This window comes from Schistocerca americana, chromosome 8, assembly GCF_021461395.2.
Source record: "Schistocerca americana isolate TAMUIC-IGC-003095 chromosome 8, iqSchAmer2.1, whole genome shotgun sequence".
In the NCBI taxonomy this organism is placed as follows: Eukaryota; Metazoa; Arthropoda; class Insecta; order Orthoptera; family Acrididae; genus Schistocerca; species Schistocerca americana.
The window spans coordinates 56,488,348-56,514,249 of record NC_060126.1 but is presented as its reverse complement, the minus strand read 5'-3'; the positions used below and the strand labels follow the sequence as shown (position 1 = coordinate 56,514,249).

The 25,902-nt window shown below is 38.1% G+C and overlaps 1 protein-coding gene across 1 annotated transcript in view; it reads left to right on the top strand.

The window, feature by feature from the left end:
* Positions 1 to 25,902, top strand: part of LOC124545526 — a 632,143-nt gene that overhangs the window by 511,032 nt on the left and 95,209 nt on the right. Inside the window, exon 19 of the mRNA XM_047124474.1 lies at positions 7,119 to 7,312. Coding sequence (XP_046980430.1) covers positions 7,119 to 7,312 — 194 coding nt within the window. The remainder of the gene's footprint in view (positions 1 to 7,118; positions 7,313 to 25,902) is intronic.

Sequence of the window (25,902 nt, the reverse complement as noted above, 5' to 3'; positions counted from 1 at the left end):
GAGATGGACAGTGGAGGGGGGGGGATTAGAATGGACATAGAGAGGGTGAAGGAGGAGACGGACAGTGAGACAGGTGATGAAGAGGTGGACAGAGATAGGGGGAGGAGAGGATGGACAAAGACAGAGAAGAGAAGGAGATTAGGTTGTATGTTTGATTCCCTTACATATTAAGTAACTGTGAAGCATTGCCGGGTTTGCTAATATGATATAAATTGATTTCATCAGACATAATTTCAGTACAAATCATATCACTGACACATAGATTGATATTATAACAGTCATGCAAAAACATGACAAAATAAAAGTAGATCATAATTTTAAAATAACATTTGAAATCTTATAACTTAAGTAAAAATTATACATACAAAAAATATAGCTTGTCTGTATCTGTGTACCACATGAGAATGAACCATGACTCAAAACATCTAGCTGTTAATTAAAAAAAAGCAGATCTGGTGGATTATTATAAGAACAGCATGCATTTTGTGCAGACTAGAGGATTTTTCAATACTTACATTAATGGAGTTTCACATTTTGACTACAGCTTGTGTTCTAACTTACGGAGAGCTTTCTCTTTCCAAAACAAGATATTTTAAACCCAGGAGCTGCGCATCCATTATCCTTGATTTTGTTGTTTCAAGAGGAAATCAGATTCATAAATTTTTCCATACTTTCTTCCCATAATTCTCTCTGTAAGTGTTACAATCAAGGCATTGTGTATGATTCTGTGATACACCATATTTTTTTCCCCTCATATTTGAACCTGAATTATTAGTGCATCTCACTGTTAGAATTTTGAATGTCACAGAGAGAGATATTGTGACTAGTGGTCTTACAGCTAAATCACTGCTAATTGTTGGGTCTGAAAACAAATTGGCAAAAGTTTTGCACTATGTCCTTCAATATTTGTAGGAAATTTTATTGTGGAAAATAATCCAAAGCTCTGCTTCAGCAGCTGTAGGTGCTCCAGACCATGCTATCTAAAAGAAGATCAACATTAAAGTCTCCACAAGTTTCCAGTTAAGGCTGCATAAGCTTGCTGAAACTGTTTCTAGCTGCTTTATGAAACTCAGGATACATCCTGCTGGTGGCCTGTAAACTGTCAATACTATGAGCTTGTATGTTTCCCAATCCACTACTGTGGCACATTATTCAAAGAGCAGTTCAACACAACCTTCCTTTGTCTGACAGGTTTGGGACTTAAGTCAATTTTTGTAGATTTTCTCCCTTTAGTCTTACTGGCTCTGCAGCAGCATGAAATTATCTTGTGTCCATCAAGATGAATCTGTTTAATTTCAGGGATTTCCACCTGATGTTCTGATATAAAATGAACAACAAGTTTGCTAGGATTCCATCTCCCCTTTCATTTTTTCTGTATGGTTGTAAGTAGTCCGTTCTTTTTATTAATGAGGTCTCTGATGTTGGAAGAATCTAAATGCGTACTCTTTACTACACATGGGTTTGGTCAAGCTGTAGTATTTTGTTTTGCTAATAGCTGTTTCAGCTTGTTCAGCTTGTGGCGCTGTTCTCTCTCGGCTTGATGGCGATGGGTGTCCCAGTCGAGATGACGTGGAATGGCAACCATCGAGCATGACAATGCCAATCTGTAACTATAGAGGGAAAAAAAAAAAAAAAAAAAAAAACCTCGTCACATGGTTTGGTTATTTTGAGATACTGTACCTCAAAATGAAATCACTGTCTCGATGGAGCAGCATGCCGGAGTGTGTGCGCCGCCCATACTTGTAATGAAAGCAACTGTGTTCATTGCCTATTGATCTTCTTCTCTTATAAATGTAGCAACTGCACCACTCGATAAAGTGATGCTTCCACTGACCTGAAATAACCAAAAGTCCCTTGAGGGTTCGCAACAGAACCTTTAGTTATGCTTCCTGATTATAGTTCTTATTCCCGGTTTGAGAATGGGTATTCAAGCATTAACAAATAGTGTCTTGAATCATCATTCCATCACCCAAACTGAGGCCAAATTATGAATTTTGTGAGGACGTTAAGTTCTTAATTATTATCCCTTCATCAAGGCATCGCTACATCGCGTCTTCAACAACTGCACGATGTAACTCCAGACATAACATAACCTTTTCTGTCACATATGTCAAAATACCGTTATTTGTCTAATGGTAAAGATGATCCTACTTTAGTCCGACTTTTGTCTAATATTTCCAGGCTATATCGTAAAACATTAAACTTCAAGTCCATTTTAAAACAATTTAGAAGTGCTTAACATGCCTACTACTTTTGCAGAATACAAGAGAGAAGTGAAGTTAACATCTCCATTGTCAAGTTACATTGTAGTCACAGCGAACTTACAGCTTGATGCGCCTACAAATTTCTTCTAGGACAAATGTTATCTTTGGTCAATTTATGGCCTGGGCTTTAACCTTCGTAAATAATAATTTTTGAATTCTTTCTTTAAAGTTTTGGTTTTGCATCACATGGTATTCTTTCATTCAGTACTTTCTATTCGATAACCATTACTATTTATATAACATCCCTCTTAATCAAACTGACAAGAGTGCAAATTTTGTTGTCAGTAGCTGTTGTCACTGTCAGGATGACTAATTTTGCTATTTCTTTTGCAATGAAAGGGCGGTTATTATGGGTTCTATATTTGGGGTGTTACAAGCTGTAACTACATTTATTCCACTGCTCCACCTTTCAGATGAATTTTCCCAAAACTTGGCCTATGTAATAGACCGGAAATCTCTTCAATAGGAAGGACACTGTTTTGATCAGACTGGATCCTTGTGACAAGTAGTCACACAAACAGCATCTTACCAGAAGCATTCAGATGTGAACAATGCCTAGTCTGATATGAACAAGTGACTGTTGATGCCTCAATCTCGTTCCTGTGTGAATGTTTCCCTCTCATGAGTAATTTTCCTCACTTTGAATTAAAACATTAGACAGAATGCTTCCTCCAGCATTTATCATACTGTTCAAAGAGTGACACAATCTTCTTACTACTGTGAGCAGCTATTCTCAGTAATGTTTCTGATCTCATCTTCAACTGCATGATTAAAGCTACGGTCCAAACTTTTGTCTGCATCTCTCCTATTGTTAAGTTAATTATTAATTTTTCAAGATTCCTCATCAAAGAGATTCAGTGGCAGATAATAGTCCTAAAACCTGCATTAGGCATAAAATACTAATTACACAATAATCACTCCCCAAGGAATTATATCCCAGTTCTTACAATCTCCTCAAATGACTTCCACCTGGCAATAAAACATTCTTGGTCTTCTTAAAATGTTTCACATGAAAACATCTGTTCACTCATTGGTTGAACTTTCTTGTGTACCAAAATAGTGTGAGATTGAAGTGGCTAATAAATACAAGACTGGTAATGGGTAAACCTCAGCTTTCCTGTGACATCCATGTACTAGTTTAGGTGCACGTATAATTGTTACGAATTAGCTTTGTGTAAAGTTATTACTTTGTGTACTGTGGAAATGTATTTAGCTAGGACATTAAATCAAGTGTCATTGTGCAGAACTTGTGAAGCACTATTAGATCACAAAGTGACATAATAAAAATATTTACCAGAATATAAGTGAAATTTGGCATTAAATTGAAAATTACAAAATAATTCAAGGTGTCATTCCATATGACTCATGAATATGCTCAGAATTATAAAAAAACTCAAGTCAGAGGAAAGCTCATGTTGAAAAAAAAAAGCCTCAAAAGACCAGTGCCGAGCAATTTTGAGAGCTACACAAGCACTGAAAATGAAATGAAATATGGTGCCAAGTGATTAATGTAATTATCCAATTGGGTGTAAGCAGCCAGTGACAGTCCAAACTTGTGGTTTATCTATTTTGTGACCATCATACCACTCTGTGTAATTACTTAATTAAAGAATGGAAAATGAACAGTTATGAAAAGGGTAGATTGCTACTCACCATAAAAATGATGCACTGAGTTACAGACAGGCACAATGAAAAAACTGTTACACACTGAGCTTTAGGCCAAAGCCTTCTTCAGAAAAGAAAGGAAAACACATACACATTCATTTATTTATATACATGGTAATTTTTTCCACTGACTTGCCCAGTACCTGCAGCCTCCAGTGGTCAGAGTTAGGGTAAACACTTTGAAACAAGATGTCTTGTTGTTTCAGGTAGTGTGTAGAGATGATTTTGACATTGCTCGTAACATTGATCATATTTATGAGATGGTATTCATTTTGTACACTTTTGCATATCTGCAACAACTTACAAGCATGCTCCTCAGTTTAGATGCTTTTCATGGAATTGATATGAATTTCCATTGTCTTGGTTTAAGGTGCATTTTGAAATATCTAATTCTGTAGGCATTTCTTATATAGCACTTGGTACAACATTTTTTCTCAGTGCATATCAGATCTCAAAAACAACCACTTGCAAGATTCACTGTTGTGTGTGCCTCACAGGTCGTATCTGAGTTTTTAAAAGTTCCAAACAGCTGTTACAGCTTCCTTCTTTCTCATCTAAATTTTCTCTCCCATGCAGATGACAATACTAAGAAACATACTTCAGTAGTAGCAAAACATTTACATGAAATGAAACACCATGTTTTACTACACAAATATCATTATCCTTCAAGTTTACCATAAAGACATCCTTAAGTCATGCACACATTCTCGATAAATAATACCTGACAGAATAACCTGATTGCTCTGTAAGTGAAAAAAAAAAATGCCAATATATATGAGAAAATTAAATCCTTTTTCAAGATCCATCTAAGGATACATATTTGGCAAAAACAAGTTTCTCGAGTTGGAGACTGCTGACCACCACTAGTCCTCTACTAACATAAGCTCCAACTATTCAGTGTAGGGTAGAAAATTATTACTGGTAGCATGAATAGTTTAATTGATCCTTTTTCATCTACAGCTGCACAATGTGCAAGAGATATTTGGGTTTTTATGTTAATATTAACAGTTTTACAGATAATATACCTTTGTACATAATAAATCTAAAAACAAAGATGCTGTAACTTACCAAACGAAAGCATTGGTATGTTGATAAAGACAATAACAAACACAAACACACACACAAATTTCAAGCTTTCGCAACCCATGGTTGCTTCATCAGGAAAGAGGGAAGGAGAGGGAAAGACGAAAGGATGTAGGTTTTAAGGGGGAGGGTAAGGAGTCAATCCAGTCCTGGGAGCAGAAAGACTTACCTTAGCGGGAAAAAGGGGCAGGTATACACTCGCACACACACACACATATCCAACTGCACATATACAGACACAAGCAGACATAACAACGCACATTAATATATCAATTAATGATGAATACTTAAATAAATGTTGTTACGGTATATACAGAGAGATAAAATACAAATGTTCTTCTCAATGAGACTACATTGAGTTAACACAGAAAAATTTAGTTTTGTAAGTATTCAATTACTGTATAAAAGCAGTGATCAACCAAGTATGACTTCAGTTTAGATTTGAAGTGACCAGTGTTTTGTATGTGTTTAATGGTATCTGGTAAGGCATTGTATAGTTTGATACTAGGATGGATAAGGCCGTTTTGAAATAACTTTGTGTTGGCACTTTGAACATGTACATCCAATTTTTGTCTTGTATCATAGCTGTGTATTGTGTGAATTTGAGTGATTAGTGGTCTTTTTGTATGTAAGTTTAGCCTTAAATACATTATATTTTCAAGTATAAATATGCAAGGAAGTGGCAGGATCCTCCTTTTTTGAAACAATGGTCTACATGATTTGCGATTATCTACCCCTTCCATTATTCTTATAATTTTTTTTTCTTTTTTTAAAAATTTTGAATGTTTTGATGGCTTCTCCAGAACTTCCCCAGAACATAATCCCATACTGGAGGTGAGAGTGTACAACTGCATAATATACACACTGAAGTGTGTTGTAGCTGGTACAATTTTTATAATGTTGTAACACAAAACAAGAAGTACTTAATTTTTTGTTCATTTGCTCAATAAGTGCTTTCATTTCAAGTTGTCTTGTAGATGAAGTCCAAGAAATTTGGTACAGGCTCTTTTGGCAATTGTCTGTCCATATATCTCTAGATTGGGTGATATCAGATTTTTTGTTTGTGCTGTGTGTATATCCATAGCTACAGTTTTTTCAGTGTTTATTATTAAGTCACTGTCATCAAAGTAACATGTTAGCCTGTCAGTGGCTTCTTTTATGTTTTTTACAAGAGTTTCTTCTGAGTTTCCTGTAATTAGGACACTCGTGTCATCAGTAAATTGAAATATTTTACTGCTGTCATTGCTTATGTTTAGGTCATGAGGATGGTAAAAATATATATCTCAACCTCTCAAGAACATGCATATTCTCTTGTATAAAGCTCACCCAGGCATATAGGGATCTATATGGATGGATTGTTATTCACCTAGTTGCTCAGAGGATGTCCATGAGGTCTACTATATTCAAACACTGTTTATTGTTCTCATTTCACTTTGAAACAAGTCGACACTCCAGAGAAGTGCCTCAAGAAAGTACTTCGTTACACTTAAATTTATGTTTAGCATTACCAGTTTCACTTTGTTAGAAGCATTTTTCTTAATACTGCCAGTATGCATTGTATACATTCTCTGCTTTGGCCATCATCAGATAATTTTTACATAAATTACAAAAGTTGTCTACTTCAACTCTTTTTCTTTGGACCTTACTGTCCATAACCACCTGAAATTCCAAAATAGTTTATGGCACCATCATCTCATATAATTTCTGTATTGTTTTACAAACAGTTTGTTGTTTAGTTAAATTTGGTTCATGGCAAATCTATTTTCTATTGTGTTAAGGACAAACATGTTGTTTATTTTAGCATATGTAATTTGTAACATCATATCCAAAATTTCCCTTTAAAGAAAGGTTCTTTAGTTTTTGTCTTTCTTTTACAAAACTCCTCAGTGGATGAGCAATCTGTGATCATTACAATGAAATTTGTAACTGTTCTTATGGCATTACTCATATCTAAAGCCAATATTCCATAATTAAAATGTTGGATAATTCAGTCCTATGGGATATATGTTCATTTTTATACTAATCTAAAGTTCAGGACATACAAATTGCAAGAAATTATGCTTGTGGGCAACCAGATCATCAGATGTCATTTTTCTATCTGTGCAGGGCCACCAAGCAACAATAACAGCAGTGGCAGCCATGATGGACAGCCGGCGTGTAGTGACTGCTGACAGACAGGGGATTCTTGCAGTGTGGCTCGCAGACAATGCAACTCTGCTTCACTCCTGTGGAGGCCCGAGCCAGTGTTTGGCGATAACTAACTCCATGAAGTATGTTGTATGTGGAAATGGAGATACAAGGTAAGGTAGGGGTTTATAATTGCTTTTGTTAAGTATTTTCTGGACCTTTGTGTAATAGCATAAAGTATGCACAGGCAAGGCATCCAGATACTATTAATGTGTCCATTGTCTGCCAGCTGCTGTGAAATACATGCAGAATGCACTTTCCACTGTAAAACTGTATGAGGGTTCCTTAATATTCCATTAGCTTATGGAGTGTGGAAAGAATGACAGCTTTATACGCATCTGTATGTACATTACTTAGTGTAATCTTGTCTTCGCAATACCTGTGAGAGTGATACTGTTGTATCCGTAATTGGAGAAACAACAAATAATGATTGGCGTGAGTTCCACATTCTGTTTATTGCCAACAGTTTCACAATACTAACACAACTTGGTGTTCGATGGAGAGCAGCGACTGGGCTGCAGAGTCCAAGTCCGGTATGGTAAACAGTTGTAGCACAATGTAGCGTCGTTCCTGGGTGCGACGTCGACGTAGCAAGTAGGTAGCTCAACACGAGACTGCCAGGCGTGGTGACGTACACGGCTACATAGGGCGAGTGGCGGAGGAATATGCCCGCTGTAACCGAGTCCTCTTGTCATGTCCTGTTATGACTGGCGGCGTGGCCTCACGTAACTATCTCTCGGGAGGATGCTGGCCGAGGTTGCCATGACAGTGCAGAGGCACCCAGTGTGTGAGGCCCGCGCCTGCACTGTACAGCTGTGCAGAGCTGTGCATAAGCGAGGCGTGCCGGCCATTGGCTGTATGACGTAAAGACCACGGCCACACAGCTGCAGGCGCCACGGTGTGCGCATTGAGTATACCACAGATACATTCCTAGACTCTTCACTAAACACTGGTTCTTGAAACTTTGTAAGTAAACTTTCATGGCAAGTTGACACCAATCTTTGACATCTGTTAGTTCAGGTGTCTCAACATTTCTGTGGTACACTCGTATTGCTCGGACAAACATGTCACCATTCGTGCTGGAGTGTTTCAAGAGCACTCTCCTGTGCTAGACTGTTTCCATTTTTGCCAGTATCCTACCAATGAACTGAAGCCTGCCATCAGTTTTACCTATGACTAAGATTACATTGTTATTATATTTGGTATCCCCACAAACTGTTACTCCCAGAGTCATCATAGACTCTTAGAGTCATCATATGAAGCTGGTTCTTGAAACTTTGTTAACATTTGTTCTCAGGATAGTTTCTGTCCATCTTCAAGAGTTACTCCCAGGCATTTGTGTGAGTTGACCAATCTCAGTTTTGATTCATTGATGTTGTAGTCATAGGATAAGTTTGTATGTTTTGTGAGGTATCCAGTTTTATATTTCTGAACTTTTTAATGCAAATAGCCAAGTTTTGAAATCATATCAAGATCTGACTGAATTTGAGGGGTAGTCAGAAACTTCTAATTATCACCTCGCTAACTGAAGCCATGACCTTGGAACTTAGAGAAAATCTTAGCCCTTCTCTAAATTTTCACCTTTTGATGCAATCAATTTTTATCAATGCTGGATGTATGGTATAAACTTTGATTGCAGAGGTCTGTATTTTGCTTGTTCAGCACACTTTACATCTCAAAATTTATCACCTCATTGAAATTCTTGAAATGTCGGCCACACAGTGGTTTCTTCATTCAAGTTAAGAGGAAGAGGTCACTGGATACTGTGTCAGGAGAATACAGGGATGCGTCAAAATTTGATAGCCCAAATAAACAACATATGTATCTGTTTTTCAACTATATCTTGTGCATAATGAGCTGAGCCATTGCCAAGAAGCGAGAACACTTTCTCGCACAGCTTTTTATAACATGTCGTATGGACAGCCTCCTGTAACCTAGTTAGAGATTTTGGTAGTGTGCTCATGTGGTGGATCCATGTGTTTCCTCTCCTTTCTTTACTCCTTTGCCTTGGGATCATACTGATACACCCAGCACTCATCCATGGTGATCAGCAAGCTATGGATGTTATTTGAATTGGCCCTGCATAGCAGCATCACTTTTGCTGCTGTCTCAGATTTTTGAACGAGCGTGACCAGTTGTGGTACCCATTGTGTGGTGAGTTCCATTTGTTTGAAACATCATGCAAGATCTTGAAAACTGAACCTCAACTATCATTTTCCCCCTACCTCCTTGATTCTGCCACACCAATTTTGAGCACCAGGGCTTCTGCTTCTCTTTTTTTCCTGTTGTTCACAGAGGGATAGTTTGCCACTTTGTTTTTTCTCATTAATACATATTTGGCCACACTGGAAGCATCTGTGTCACCTACTCACTGGGTCTTATATTACTGCACTGTCACCATACACCTAGTGTAGCCAGATGTCCCAACTTTTAGGCACTACAAAAAAATTCAAAATATAGTATGTATTCACTTTAAAAAATGAGCAAGTGCATGAAAGTTCCAAAATGAGGTTATGAAGGCACTGTTAGCAGTAAACAAGAATGATATAATATTGTGTGCCAGGAAGTCATGGCCAGTGTATGAATTAAAGGGATGCCTCAGTGCATGCCAGAACTTTATATTTTGAAAACACTCAGTTGTACGCCTTCCACTGTTGTAGCTTTAGCATCACACAGCTGTTTCTTGAACAGTGTTTCAACTCCTCCTCCTTCATCTCTCTTACCCACTGACTGGTGTACATCTACATCTACACTCTGCAAACCACTGTGAACTGCATGGCAAAGGGTGTGTCCCATGGTACAACTTATTAGGGTTTCTTCCCATGCCATTCACTTATGGATCGCAGAAAGAATGATTGTCTGAATGCCTCTGTGCATGCTGTAATTATTCTAATCATATCTTCGCAAACCGTATGTCCGTGATGCATAGGGGATTCTAGTATATTCCTAGAGTTATCATATGAAGCTGGTTCTTGAAACTTTATTAACATTCGTTCTCAGGATAGTTTCTGTTTATCTTCAAGAGTCTTCCAGTTAAGTTCCTTCAGTATTTCTGTGACACTCTCCCACAGATCAAACAAACCTGTGACCATTCATGCTGCTCTTCTCTGTATACATTCGGTATCCCTTGTTCTCCATATTTGGTGTGGGTCCCACGTACTTGAGTAATATTCTAAAACTGGACACATGAGTGATTTCTAAGCAATCTCCTTTGTAGACTGATTACTCTTCCCTTCTATTCTAGCAATAAACCAAAGTTTACCTATGACAGAACCTATGTGATCATTCCATTTCGTGTGCATACAAAGTGCTACACCCAGGTATTTGTAGAAGTTGGTCGATTCCAACTGTGACATTGATATTATATTCTTAGAACAGTACACTTTTTTCTTTACTTTGTGAAGTGCATAAGTTTACGTTTCTGAATATTTAAAGTAAGTTGCCAATCTTTGCACCAGATCTTATCAAGATCTGACTGAATATTTATGCAGCTTCTTTCAGATAGTATTTCCTTATAGATAACTATGTCATCTGCAAAAAGTGTGAGGTTACTATTAATATTGTCTGCAAGGTTATTAATATACAACATGAAGAGCAAGGGTCCCAACACAATTCCCTGGGGCACACCTGAAGTTACTTCTGCATCTGACAGTGACTCTCCATCCAAGATAACATACTGTGTCCTACTTATCAAAAAGTCCTCAATGCAGTTGTAAATTTCACTTAATACCCCCGTATGATCGTACTTTTGATGACAAGTGTAGGTGTGGTAATGGTTCAAATACTTTTTGGAAATCAAGAAATACTGCATCTATGTGACTCCTTAATCCAAAGCTTTCAGTACATAATGTGAGAAAAGTGCGAGTCGGGTTTCACATGATTAGTATTTTCAGAATCCATGCTGGTTAGCATGGGGAAAGTCATTCTGTTCAAGACACCCCTTTATGTTTGAGCTCAGAAAATGTTCTAAGATTCTACAACAAATTGATATCAAGGATATTGGATGGTAGGTTTGTGGATCACTTCTACTATGCTTCTTGTAGACAGGTGCGACCTATAATTTTTTTCCAAGTACTGGGCATAGTTTTTTGTTTGAGTGATCTGCAATAGATTACAATTACAAGAGGGGCTAACTCAGGTGCAAATTCAGTAAAGACTGTGTTAGGTATTCCATTGGGCCCTGGAGATTTGTTTAATTTTAACATTTTCAACTGTTGTTCAACACCATTAGTATCATTACCTTTTCAGTAGTACAAGGATTAAATTGGGGCAATTCTCCTGGACTCTCCTTTGTAATGGAACGTTTGAAAATGGAGTTAAGCATCTGAGTTTTGCTTTCCTACCCTCATACAAACTTTGAGGTCACTAACAGCCTTTACATGTGACCAGAACTTCTTTGGGTTTTGTGAAAGAACATTTGACAATATTCTGCTGTAGTAATGATTGAGGGCTTCATGCATTACTTTGTTGACAGCCAAACATGTTCCATTCACCATCTTTCTGTCTTTAGTCCTACGTTTTACTTTACACATATTATGCAGCAGGCTCTGTTTCTTTCGAAGTTTCTTTATGGTGACTGTGTGCCATGGAGGTTCCCTCCCATTATGAACTGTTCTACTGGGTACACATCTATCCAGTGCATGGTTGACTACTGTTTCAAACTTGAGCCGTTCCTCTACATGTTCCTGCTCTGTGCTGAAAGTTTCAAGTTCCTCATTGAGATATGACACTACTGACTGTTTCATCTAGTTTACTGAACATATATGTCCATCTGCTTGTTCTAGTTGTACTTTGTGCTTGGGTAATCATTATTGCCACAACTTCATCATGGTTACTGATACCAGTTTTGATGTGGACAGCCTCAAAGAGGCCAGGTCTATTTGTTGTCATTAGATCCAATATAATTCCATCACGAGTGGGGTTCCTAACTACCTGTTCTAGTTAATTTTCACAGAAGGAATTTAGTAATGTTTCACAGGATATCCTATCACGCTCACCACTAATAAAACTGTAATTTTCCCAATTAATTGTTGGATGATTAAAGCTTCAACCACTGATTACAATATGATTGGCTAACTTATGTACAAGTGAACTGAGGCTTTCTCTAAAGTTTTTGGTTACATCAGTAGATGAGTCCGGTGGGCGATAGAAAGGTTCAGTAATCATTTTATGCCCACCACTGATTCTGAGTCGTGACCAAACAATCTCACATGCAGCTTCAGTTTCTGTTGTGGTGGGTTGGAGTTGCTTGTCTCCTGTGACAAATACACCATCTCCATTTTCCACTTGCCTACCCTTCCGGTATACACTTAAATTTTTCCCGAAAATCTTACTACTTTCAACTTCAGGTTTCAACAAACTTTCTGTGCCTAGTATTGTGTGAGCATCACTGCTTTTCATGTACACTTCAAACTCTGGCACTTTGTTGTGAATACTTGAGTAGTTACCCTTTAGGATTTTAATACTTCACTGGTGGCAGGCACTTCTTTCGATCTTGCACTAATACTGCTGGGTTTCCTACAGCTATCATTACCTGGAGTGGATGGAGCATTGGCTAATCTAAAAAGTCCTTGTGTGCACCACACATACAGTCAGCTACCTGGGTAGAAGACTGACATATAGTGCACACTAGATCCATTTAGGGGGACCCTTACAGTTCTCAACTGTATGGTGCAAGTCTAGCAAATTGCAGCCTAGCTTGTCATACAACCTTCACAGCTTCTGGTTTATTCCTTCCACTTGATTCAGAACCAAATGGCCACGATCAGTTCTGGGGACAATGTTGCAAATTGTGTTCTTCATTGAAACTCCATACACAAGGCTAGTCTTTTCAACTTTCTCTGCCATTCACTGGAATGACCCAAGTATAACCTCAGAGCCCAGACAACAGGCATCATTTGTTCCAACGCATGCCACAATCTGCAGTTGGTTGCATCTGTTCCCTCAATGGCTGCTGGAATAGCCTCTACAACATGTTGAATGAGGCCTCAAGGTATACATACTGAGTGCACCTGGTGTCCTGTCCTGTCCCTTGCTGCCATTTCTCTGAGGGGTACCATTGTTCGCTGTACTTCTGAACTGCCGATGATTAATAGACCCCTGCCATTTTGTGTTTGCATCCTCTTGATGTGGTACAAAACAGATGAAGAGAGTCTCATTGCCTCACTTTCATTATCAGTGAATGACAGCACCTCGAACCTGTCGGTTAGGGGGATCGGTACAACACCTTGAGTCCTCTCTGTTACCCGTCCACCCTGTACAAGACACCTAGATGTACCATTGACATGTCATTGATTTGATTTGATTTGATTTGATTTATTTCGTGTTCCATAGGTCAACTGTGTTGAATACACAAGGACGTGGAACAAGTCAGTTTTTTACAAATACAGTCTGATAATCTTATAGCATATACAGAAATTTGAGTACATAATTATATAAAAACTTATACAGTAAATTCTTTGGGCAGCAATATAGAAAAAGAAAATACATATTTTCTTAGAATTATTAAAACACTACAGAAAACAGATACGGAGCACACACAGATACAGATCTCAGGTTAAATAAAATTCGTAGTGGCATTATGTCAACTTGTATTATATAATATTAAAATATTACAATTTATTTAGTTAAAAATTCATCTAGACTGTAAAAAGCTTTTTCTAGCAGAAATATTTTTAGTGCTTTCTTAAACTCGCTATTGTTATGAATCTTTGTCTTTATTTCGGGAGGAAGAGCATTGAAGAGTTTTGCTCCAGTGTAATGGACACCCTTTTGTGCCAAGCTCAAATTTCTGAGTTCACTGTGTATGTCATTCTTCCTCCGTGTGTTATGCTCATGATAATTACTATTTGGTTGAAATCTATCTATATTTTTACAAACAAAACACATGAGAGAAAAAATATATTGGCATGTAGTTGTGTATATTTTAAGATTACGAAAACTATTTCTACAAGAGTCTCTTGGGCGCAATCTACATATAATTCTTAAAGCTCGCTTCTGTGCAATGAACACTTTCCTTGCTAATGGCTGGTTGCCCCAAAAAATAATTCCGTACTCAATGAGACAATGAAAATAGCCATAATAGGCCACTTTTGCAGTGTTAGGCTCAACACATGTAGTGACAACCCGTAAAGCATAGGTAGCAGAGCTAAGCCTCTTACAGAGATCAATAATATGTGAAGACCAGTTCATTTTCTTGTCAATGTGCACTCCAAGTGGGTGAGTAATGACAGATCCTGTACTTTCCACAGAGCAGACAGGATCAACAGGAGAGGATAGTACTTTAGGTATCTCTTGTACCGGTATCACAGGTACATGGCTCTATGAAGCTCTTCCAGCACACGGATTCACAGCAGCTTGTTTGAAGTAGTTGGGGTGATTTGCAACTGCTTGCAAACATCAACCAACTCATCCTTTATTTGAGAACAGTGTTCACTGTGGGGCTGCATTTTGGCTGGTGCAGTACATTACAAGGCAGTGAATAAATAACTTTAAATTAAGCTTGCTGATTATCTTTTAATCAGTTCACTAAAAAAGTTGCTAATTCCCTATAAGAATGCAATCAAATGTACAAAACAAGATTTCTGCTAAGGCAACACAAAAACCTGTTGTAAAAATTACTAATTTCTTAAAATGTTTTCAGGTTAATTATAGTTCTTTTCAAGCTCAGAAACAGAGTTGATTCACAATAAATGCAGATCATACAAGCCTACTCTACTTTAGGGGAAAACAAGATGTAATACAATATGCTAGTTAGAATATCTGCTACAGTAACTGAATCACAAAACACCGATTTGTTACAAATTGCTTTTAGATTACACAAAGGACAATGATAGCTTCCGAAAATTCTCAAAAATGCATGTTTGTTTGTATTGATATACAATGAAATTTTGGGGTGATGTGTCCTTTGGCAGCAACTGTGAATCACAAATATTGATTTCTACAAAATAAATTACATATACAAAATCTTTCACTGGTAACGTATGGAATGCATTTCTTCATTATTAATCCATAATGGATTATTGTTTTTTTTTTCTTTTTATTTAGTTCTGAGTGTTTTTAGATGAGCTTACAAGTTGCAGTTGTATGGAAAAGCAAAGTAAAGCTCTACATTCTGGCCTGAGGGATCAAATGGGACCAACCGTCCTCTATGTCATCCTCTTCCAGTGGTGGCACTGAATGTGGTACTGAGGACTGTGAGGTCAGCACACTGCCACTGTCAGCTTTCTAAAGCCTGGAGCCACTACTTCTCATTGAAGTAGCATTTTGGTCCACTTCACAAGACTGAGTGCACCCTGCACCATCTGTATCACTGACAATGTGTCTCAAAAAAAATTTAATTGTATTAGATCTACAGGGAATCGTATTTGGTTTCTTCACATAGCAGCCAGTCACAGTGACCACTGAGCTGTGGAGGCAGACTGCAAACTTAAGGAAGACCAGTGAGAAATTAAAAAATATTCATATCTTTGTTTACACTTATCAGTCAGCATATTATGACCACTATTGATATAAACCTGTGTAGCTGATAGCATCATCACCTGGTGAGGAATAACTGCTAATCAGACATACACACAGTGCATTTAGTATCAGTGATTGTGCTGTCCATATGTAGAATGGGGAGGCCATACGATCTATACGAGTTCGGCTGAGGGCAGATTGTGACGGCCCGGAGCCTCAGCACAAGTGTTTTGGAAACTTTATGACTTGGGTGTATGAGGATTGCTGTAGTGAGTGTGTTCAACATGCGAAACCAAGACAAAATCGTGTCCAGTCATTGAGGGGTTGGGCAACCACCCCTCATTACAGATGGTGGACATCATAAGCTAGGCAGACTGGGAAAACAGGACAGGTGGCAAACTGTGGTGGAACTAACATCAGACTTAAATGCTGGGTAGAGTGCAAGTGTGTCTGAACACACAGTGCACTGAATAATTCTAACAATGGGTCTCCACAGCCAAAGACCCAAGCATGTGCCAATGTTATCACCACATTGGCAGCTACAACTGAAATGGGCACGTGACTATTGGCATTGGATATTGGCACAGTGGCAGAGTGGTCCATGGTCTGATGAATCCCGATACCTTTTTCATCATGCTGATGGGAGGGCACGATTCTGTCTTCTTCCTTGGGAACATCTCCTTGACACCTGGACTACAGAACAGAGACAAGCTGGCGGCATCTCCATTTGATGTGGGGAACATTCACAGGGGCATCTGTGAGTCAAGTGGAGCTCATGCAAGGTACCATGACACCCAAGGAGTATTGTACACTGGTTGTAGACCACTTACAGCTCTTCATAACGATCATGTCTCCCGATGGCAGTGGCAATTTTCATCTAGGTTACGCGCAATGTCACAAGGCCAGGAGTTGATGGAGCAGTTCGAGGAACACAGTCGTAATTTCCAATTGATGTGCTTCCCCCTCCCCCCCTCCCTCTCCTTCCCCAGCCACCAGATCTGAAACTCATTGAACACATCAGGGACATGATTGAACATGGCTTCAGAAGTCATTGCCCCCCTGCCCAGAAATTACAGGAATTAGGTGACTTGTGTGTGCATTTGTGGTACCAACTCCGTCCAGCAACCTGTCAAAGCCTCATCTGTAAACGTAACAAGTTCAGGAAAATGTCGACACTGCAACTGCCATGTGGGCACTAGTGCTACCCACTGTTTACTGACTCAGTATCAAAGAGCATGACATCTCAACATACTATGTATCTCTAACTAATATTTGGTGTAAAAACATTAGACACAATTAATTTTATCTGGTCCACTCATGTATTACCTACACATGTTCAGTGCTAATGCAGTATGGGTTTTTGACACATTATACTTTATGAAATATATTTGATTTTGTCTTCTTTACCATCTCTGTTAGTTTGGGCATTGAGTTTTTGAACAACCTGTATATAGGATGCAAAGCTATCTCAGAGGTTGTTAATGCGTGCGTAATATTCAGATAATTATACAAAGTAATTAAAAGTAGGTTCAGTTGAAAATACTCATCTTTTATCGGTCATGTTTATCCAAGCAGTATATATAACCATCTCAAGAATCTCTTTGTCTTCTGACAGTTTAAAGCTGGTCAGAATTTACAAAACATTCAAAATCAAAATTGTTTACAGAAATCACTCTAAAATTGAATAAATTGTGATGGCTCTAGAATTAGTATTATAAAGGAAGAAGATGAAATAAACTTCAAGAGCAAGTAAACTGATCCATCCCTCATATTCAGATATATATTGTAATTAGAACAATAAGTACGAAAAATGAAACTGGAAAGCAAACAAGTTTCAAGTAACAAAAAAGAAATAAATTACTACATTGCAATAAAGTAAATGAGAGAACGTAATTTGTAGTGGGAAGATAGCGATGCGCAGTGCTCATTGCTAGATGGCACAGGCTACTTGAAGTATCATGTTAGTTTATCTTGGCTACAATTCTCATTGAGCTATGCAAACTAGCCAACATTCCTGGAAGGAGTGGCATGCTGCCCCGTGTGCGGTGCATCTACAAAGATGTGTTGATGACAATGTATAATGACACTTCACACCAGGAACTCAAATGTCAGGAATTAGATTATTCATAGGTTTTGAAATAGAAGTTTTGGCTGAAACTGCTATACTCATTAAGAACATGATCAGGATTCTGTTTCTTACCGCCAAAAAGTTAAAATTCCCCCAAAATACTGAAGTATCAACTTTTGGGCATGGTGTACAAAATTTTCAGATTATGTGCTTTGTCTGTTGCTATATATTTTTTTTTAAATTATCACCAAATGCTGTTTTATTACAGGTATATGTATATTATTAAAATCCTGTTTCAAAAGTACATCCTATTTCCCAATATAGAAGAAACTGCCATCATCACATGTAATTTTATAAATGACCAATTTCATGGTGTAGATACATTTGCAAAATGCTGCTAGTTTGGAAACCTAATTTTACATAGGATTTGTGAAAATAATATTCAACTTTTTTGGACAGTTTGCCCTGATATTCCATCAAAAATCCACTGTAAAATTAAGCTTGCAAACTAATAACACTTTGCAAATACATCTTTGACATAACATTTGCCAGAAGCACAGTAAATATTCAAATTCAGGCATTTATAAATTATATATGATGATTGCTTTGTTTTTATATTTGGTAAACAGGACACACTTTTGAAACAAGATTTAAAGAACACACATATACCTGGAATAAAAGAGCATGTCATCATCACTTAACAAATGAAAAATGGAATAATGTATGTAGCACATCGTTTGGAAATTTTTCACACCACTGTGAAAACTAGATACATCAGGATTTTGGAGGAACCTGAAACTTTTTGGCAGTAACAAACAGCATCCTGATCTTGGTCTCAATGAGTAAAATGATTTCAATCAAAACTTTTATTTCAAAATCTTTGAAGAATGTATTTTACTGACATTTGAGATACTAATGTCAAGGGTCAACATTGCTGCCATCATCTTCAGATCTTTGCAGATCTTTGTAGTGGCATGGTACATGGGGCAGCATGCTGCTTCCTGCAGGAAAATCTACTATCATTGCTGTAGCCACCAGAAAAATCGTGGGAGGCACACATCGGCATGGCGCGTCACAGATGGTAGTTGCCGCAAGTAGAGTCCCGTCCACCAGAGGGCACGCGAGAATTCGGCCACGACCTCTGCCGGCGGAACAACAATAACAACAACTCAGGCAGCACGGGCCGTGCCCAGTCAGTTCACATCGGGCAGGCCTAGGAGACAGTTCCCGGTCTACGCTATGTGAAGTGTGATGGAAAACGTGAACCGTGTTACTACAATCATGAATAGCACAACAATAACTGTAGCCAAGAAAAATTACCATGAAACTGTGAGTAGCCTGCACCATCTAGTGATGAACATTGCACCTCACTACCTTCCCACTACAAATTATGTATCTCATTTATTTTACTGAAATGTTGTGATTTCCTTCTTTTTTATTATTTCATTTTCAATTCCTTTCCACTTTCGTTTTTGTTACATGTTGTTCTAATCATGAGGGACGGGCCAGTATACATGGCCTTCAGTTTTGTTTCATATTTATCCCTTATAATACTAATTCTGGAGCCATCACAAATTATTCAGTTTTAGAATAATTTGTATAATCAGTTTTTATTATGAATGTTTTGACCAGTTTTAAACTACCAGAAACCAACAGATTTTCCGGTTGGTTTAATAAGAAATTTTTTGGCTACCTAAAAACAATTGAGAATACTTTAAAGAACTGTAACCTTCTTTTAATTACTTTTTATAATTATCTGTCAGGTATTATACAATATTTTGCTCCAGTGGAAAAGTTTGATATGTGGTGTAGCAATAGTGATGGGAAATCAAATACTGCAAAGAGTAACTATTGTTTAATGTTTGTGAAAATAAGTGCAGAACCAGTGGACATTCTTATAATTCAAGTGTACATGCCAACATCAGACTGTGACAATAAAGAAGTGGGAAAATGTATGATGAAATAGAAGTCATCATCCACTATGAAGACAGAAGCAGAGTAAACACCATAATTTTGATAACTGGGATAGTGTGCTTGCCCAAGGTAGGGAAGCAATATAATAATTATTAGCTTTCAGTGTGAGTAAGCCTTCAGGTGATAATTCCTCTGTACAGTTATTATATCACACTGACAATTGTGTTGACTGTGGTTGGCCAGCAACAGCAACTTCTTGTCATTTATGTTATGATATAACATCCCTGCCATTTATGCCTGCTAATCTTGAAAATGGTATATGACTGTAACTAGTAGCACTTTGGATAATAAGACAGCTGAAGGTTTTCACCATGAAATTTCAATGAGTAAGAGTATCCTGGAAGCAACAGTGTAGTGAAGTGAGATTTCAAAATGCAAGTACAGAAGTGCAGTGGCAAAATATTAAATTGGTTTTGCTGAATACTTTAAAGAGTGAAGCTGAGAGGGAAGCAGAGATAATGAGGAAACCCTGGATCACCAATGAGATACTGGAAAAGATGGATTTCATTCATTTCCAAAAACTTTGCCTACAACACATCTGGGAAGTTTCATACTCTCACACTTGCCAACCCATTGTAAATCAACAAGTATGTGACTACTAATAAGTTTCCACCTATAATAACCCAATGCAAAAATAACCTTAATCAATTATATTATACTGTATAAATTACTCTTCACCCAATGTCTCTTTTTCCTTTTTAGACTAATGAATATTCTGTACACAGCATGTACAAAATCATGTATAACCATAAGTGGTTTTGTTATTGTTAGCATTGCCAAATGAACCAAGTAAATCATCAGTGCAACAATTAGAAACATGTAGTCCTTTTTGTCCAGTGTACTACAGTAGTTCCATACTATATCGGAAGACACATTACCACACTTGGTCATGAAAATTTCACTAATACTATTCCCCTACAAATCATATTCAAATTAAAATTCCCTTCCCATAGAAAAATTGCAAACCCTTCACCAGTTTTCAAGAACAATTAAAACAGCCACCAGTAAATTACAGAATTTTACAAATTTAAAAGTCACACAAAGATGTTTTTTTCTGATGACCCCATAGTCTAGCTTCATATTCTAGATATCTGGTCCTTCAGGGCAAGACTTGTACAGATATGAGACAATGGAAAGGTTAATGTTTTATTCATTTTCATCACTCATGATTGTTAATGATGGCTCTGGTATTCCTTGTTACCAGAATATTTACTATCTATATTTATGATTTACACCACCGTCAACACGTTTAGTGTTTTTCACTTAAGAATGACAGGTTGAAACATTTTCAGCACAATAGATAGCCTCTCACCCAAGTGTTGCTGTCACCGTGTGTACTTCAACTTATGCCCAAGCATTAATTTTGTGTACATCAACTATTTTAAAGCAAACTTTAAACTCAATTAGTCCACTCCCCAATAGAACATAACATATGAAAGTTGTCTAAGAACATCCACATTAGTGCCTTTAATACTGTAAGCATACACCACATGCTGCCCCTTTCCGACAGCTTCCTTCCAAAACATACTTCTTCTCCATAGCCCTGTAACGGTGACAGCATTTCAGATTGTCTCTTCCTTGTGGCTATCTTGTCTTTTATACTTCCATATGTCTCTTATACTTCCATATTGCACAACATGAGAATATTTATGATCTTTCACAATCTTTTGACTTGGCTAAATAGTAAATTCATCCTCCCATAATTAATAAATTTCTGAAGTTTTGTGACATACTAATTAGTATTAGACAATTTTGAAACTATATGGATTATTATAACTTTTCTCTTAATGACTAATGAATAGTCTTAAGTCCTAAAAGTTTACATACCTTTGTCCTTTCCTGTCTCTGAGTTAGTTGATATGGTTATTTTTGTTCATGGCTTCTTGGTTCTTAAGAATGGACCCTTATATAAAGGACAAAATTTACTTATAATTTTTTTTGCTTTTTTTGCTGATTTTATGACTCATAACTAAAACTAAATTGCCTGTGTAGATGTACCTTCTCCTATCTCTTTTTTCTTCTCTCAGCCTCTCCCATCAGCCAATTATTTACATCATTGCTCAGTAGCTCCTGTGCACCAACACCCCCTGTGGTCATTCGACCCACTTCAGAGTGATTCTCCTTCTATGTATTCTCCTACTATTTCCCTGCCCAATTTGCACATGACCCCTCTGCTGGATTACTTTGAGGGTGAAATTTACAAATTAAGATATGGTTTGCACCTTCCCATCCCAAAATTTGGATAAACTGTTTGGCCAGAAACTGTGTTCCATTATCTGATGCCAATTTTTTTCGGTTTACCCACATTATTAAATTGATCTCGTAATTTCGTTATAACATTATCAGATGTTGACTTCATTAATGAGTATAATTTCACTAGTTTGGCCCAGTATTCAAATACAATAGATATATGCATCATTCCTCATCAGCCCAAGGCAGAGAACAATAAATCCCATAAATTACTGGTATGTGGAATGATGGGATACAATTAGTGTGCATTCCAGTAGCTCATACCTTATATTTCTGACACATTTCACAGGATCTCAGGATATTTCTAACTATGTGGTTCACATCCGTAAAGTAGTAAAATTTGTTCATATGTATGATACACTTTTTTGGACCAAAACGGGCATATCATGCATGTACATACCAGTTTGTTAAATTAATGCTATTTTGTGATATGCATAGTGACCATCTCTTGTTTCCTATGAAACAATATTTCCTTGTACAATTTCCAACTGTCAATAGTATCAGCATGATTTTGGAGCAAGTCATTAATTTGTATATGAAGCTGACTGTCTTTGTTTTGTTCACTTTCTAAATTTCTACAAAACATCTCTGTCTTACTGCGTGTATTTACCTTCAGGAAATAACCAAAAAGATATCCCCATTTCTTTATATTTTGGTTTGATTGAACGCCTACAGATAGTTGAAACAGTGTCTGGTATTATGGCATCTTTCCCCTTTATATATTCAATAGTAAAATGAAATTCCCATAAAAACCCTACTTTGTTGAAGCTTGCTCTTTAATAGAAATGTCAACGCACCATTCTGTGTGTGTGTTTTACTGTCTTGTATCCTGCTAGTGGATATAGAAATTTTTTTGATGCCCACACTACTACTTATATAATATTACCTTTTCAGTAATGTAATATTTTCATTCATGTTGTGTGAGCATCCTACTAGGTTTTCTCTCATACGTGTGACCAGTCACATACTGCTGGAATATGTGACAGGTTATCCCAAAGCCCTATGCATACACCATCATATGGAAAGAAAGAATGAACTTCAGGTGAACCAGCAGTTGGCATGCTGCCAAGGCTTCTTTCATTCTTTTTTAAATTCTTCATGGAAGTTTATATCTCATCATCATACTGTGATCTGCTTTAATAAGCTCATCAAACTTGGTGCATTAGGCACTGAATTAGCAAGGAATTTTCTGTAGAAACCTACCATCCCAAAAGATGATTTGAGTTGATTTTGTTAGTTGCTTCTGTCTGGGCACTGTGTGACCACGTGCAATCTATGCACATCAGACTGAATGTCCAAAGTATTTACAATATGCCCCAAGAAGTTAATGGTAACACCTTGTGAACCTAATGTCGTTAAAGATTCATTCAACGTTTGCAGGTGTTGTTCCCATGTTGTGGATATTACTGCTGTATCATCAGCATAAACAACACTTTACTTCGTAACTCATAGCCTGTTGCTTTACCCAAAGCTCTTATGAAAATGGAGCACTTGGAATTAATAAGACCTTCCTTGAAACTGGAATGCTGTGTACTTCCATGAGTTCTTTGTGTAAGCCATCTGTGAGGTCCATTGTGCTGATATACTCCATTCCATCAAACTTCACTAGCAGTTCTTCTATTGTAGGGTTCCTATCCCTCTCTGTCTGTCTACAGTTTGTGCATTGAACAGTATACATATAGTGCCACCTGGTATTGTAACAGTAATTAATGGATTATTGTAACAGAGGTTCCTATAACATTCCAGTATATCAGTCTTTCAGTTTCTTTTTCAACTAATGGCTTCATTGATACTGGTATGGACTACGGTCTGATGTAAAATGGATTGTGGGGTTAGTCTTCCACCTACAAATAAAAACCTTAATCATGTCTGGACATGAAAATACTTTTATATGTCTACATAAGAAAGAAATTGTATCTTCCTTACCAGTAATATTTAGATTCTTTGAGTTGTTATCAGTTATATCTGTTTCATTCATTTATTCCATGTCTGCTTGTAATTGGTGCCTGTCATCCTTTTCTAACATTGCCTCTGTCATTAAAGTGAGTCCTAATCTGGCTGTGTTGCTGTGCTCAAAATGTATGCCAGCTAAGTACTCTTACTGTCCATATGTGAATGTCAGTGTACCATTTTGTAATTTTAAATATACACTACTGTCCAACAGCCAATCTATGCCTAAAATCATGAGTACATTTAGATGTTCCACTATGAATATTGCTTGTTGGAAACTGTATGTGTTTAATGTAAACTTAATGAACAGTTCTGCACATACTGATTTGCCTGTCATGCCTGTTATCTTTATTCCTGTGACTGGTAACTGAGGGAAAGCATCCAACAAATTATTTAGCTGTAAGAAGTAGTAATCTACCATTTATATGCCACTAGTAGAATCTAAAATAACTTTCACAGTTACATTATTTACAATGCATGTCAGTTTCAGTTTCATAATTTTGTTTGTTTGTGTGTTATCATCATGTAGTAAGACATCTGTTGAACTGTGGCCGTAATTTCCTAATTAAGCTTGAGGTGATTTGTTGTGGCTCATTTTGTATTGCTTCAGAGGACTGAGTCTCTCCCTGGATGCATATTAGTTTTCCCTGTCCATGGTAGTACCACTGTTAAATGTTTTATCATGATAATCTCTGTTCTTGTTCCCATTTCTGTATCTGTTCCATTCTGTATCCTGTTTCCTCCATTCCTAGCATCCTCTACAATTACATCTATACTCTGCAAACCACCGTGAGGTGCATAGCAGACAATACATCCCATTGTACCATTTATTATGAGTTCTTCCCGTCCAGTTCACATATGGAGCATGGGAAGAACGACTGTTTGAATGCTGCTGTGCAAGCAGTTATTATTCTAATCATATCCTCGCAATACCTATGTGAGTGATGCATAGGGGGTTGTAGTACACTCCTGGAAATTGAAATAAGAACACCGTGAATTCATTGTCCCAGGAAGGGGAAACTTTATTGACACATTCCTGGGGTCAGATACATCACATGATCACACTGACAGATCCACAGGCACATAGACACAGGCAACAGAGCATGCACAATGTCGGCACTAGTACAGTGTATATCCACCTTTCGCAGCAATGCAGGCTGCTATTCTCCCATGGAGACGATCGTAGAGATGCTGGATGTAGTCATGTGGAACGGCTTGCCATGCCATTTCCACCTGGCGCCTCAGTTGGACCAGCGTTCGTGCTGGACGTGCAGACCGCGTGAGACGACGCTTCATCGAGTCCCAAACATGCTCAATGGGGGACAGATCCGGAGATCTTGCTGGCAAGGGTAGTTGACTTACACCTTCTAGAGCACGTTGGGTGGCACGGGATACATGCGGACGTGCATTGTCCTGTTGGAACAGCAAGTTCCCTTGCCGGTCTAGGAATGGTAGAACGATGGGTTCGATGACGGTTTGGATGTACCGTGCACTACTCAGTGTCCCCTCGACGATCACCAGTGGTGTACGGCCAGTGTAGGAGATCGCTCCCCACACCATGATGCCGGGTGTTGGCCCTGTGTGCCTCGGTCGTATGCAGTCCTGATTGTGGCGCTCACCTGCTCGGCGCCAAACACGCATACGACCATCATTGGCACCAAGGCAGAAGCGACTCTCATCACTGAAGATGACACGTCTCCATTTGTCCCTCCATTCACGCCTGTCGCGACACCACTGGAGGCAGGCTGCACGATGTTGGGGTGTGAGCGGAAGACGGCCTAACGGTGTGCGGGACCGTAGCCCAGCTTCATGGAGACGGTTGCGAATGGTCCTCGCCGATACCCCAGGAGCAACAGTGTCCCTAATTTGCTGGGAAGTGGCGGTGCGGTCCCCTACGGCACTGCGTAGGATCCTACGGTCTTGGCGTGCATCCGTGCGTCGCTGCGGTCCGGTCCCAGGTCGACGGGCACGTGCACCTTCCGCCGACCACTGGCGACAACA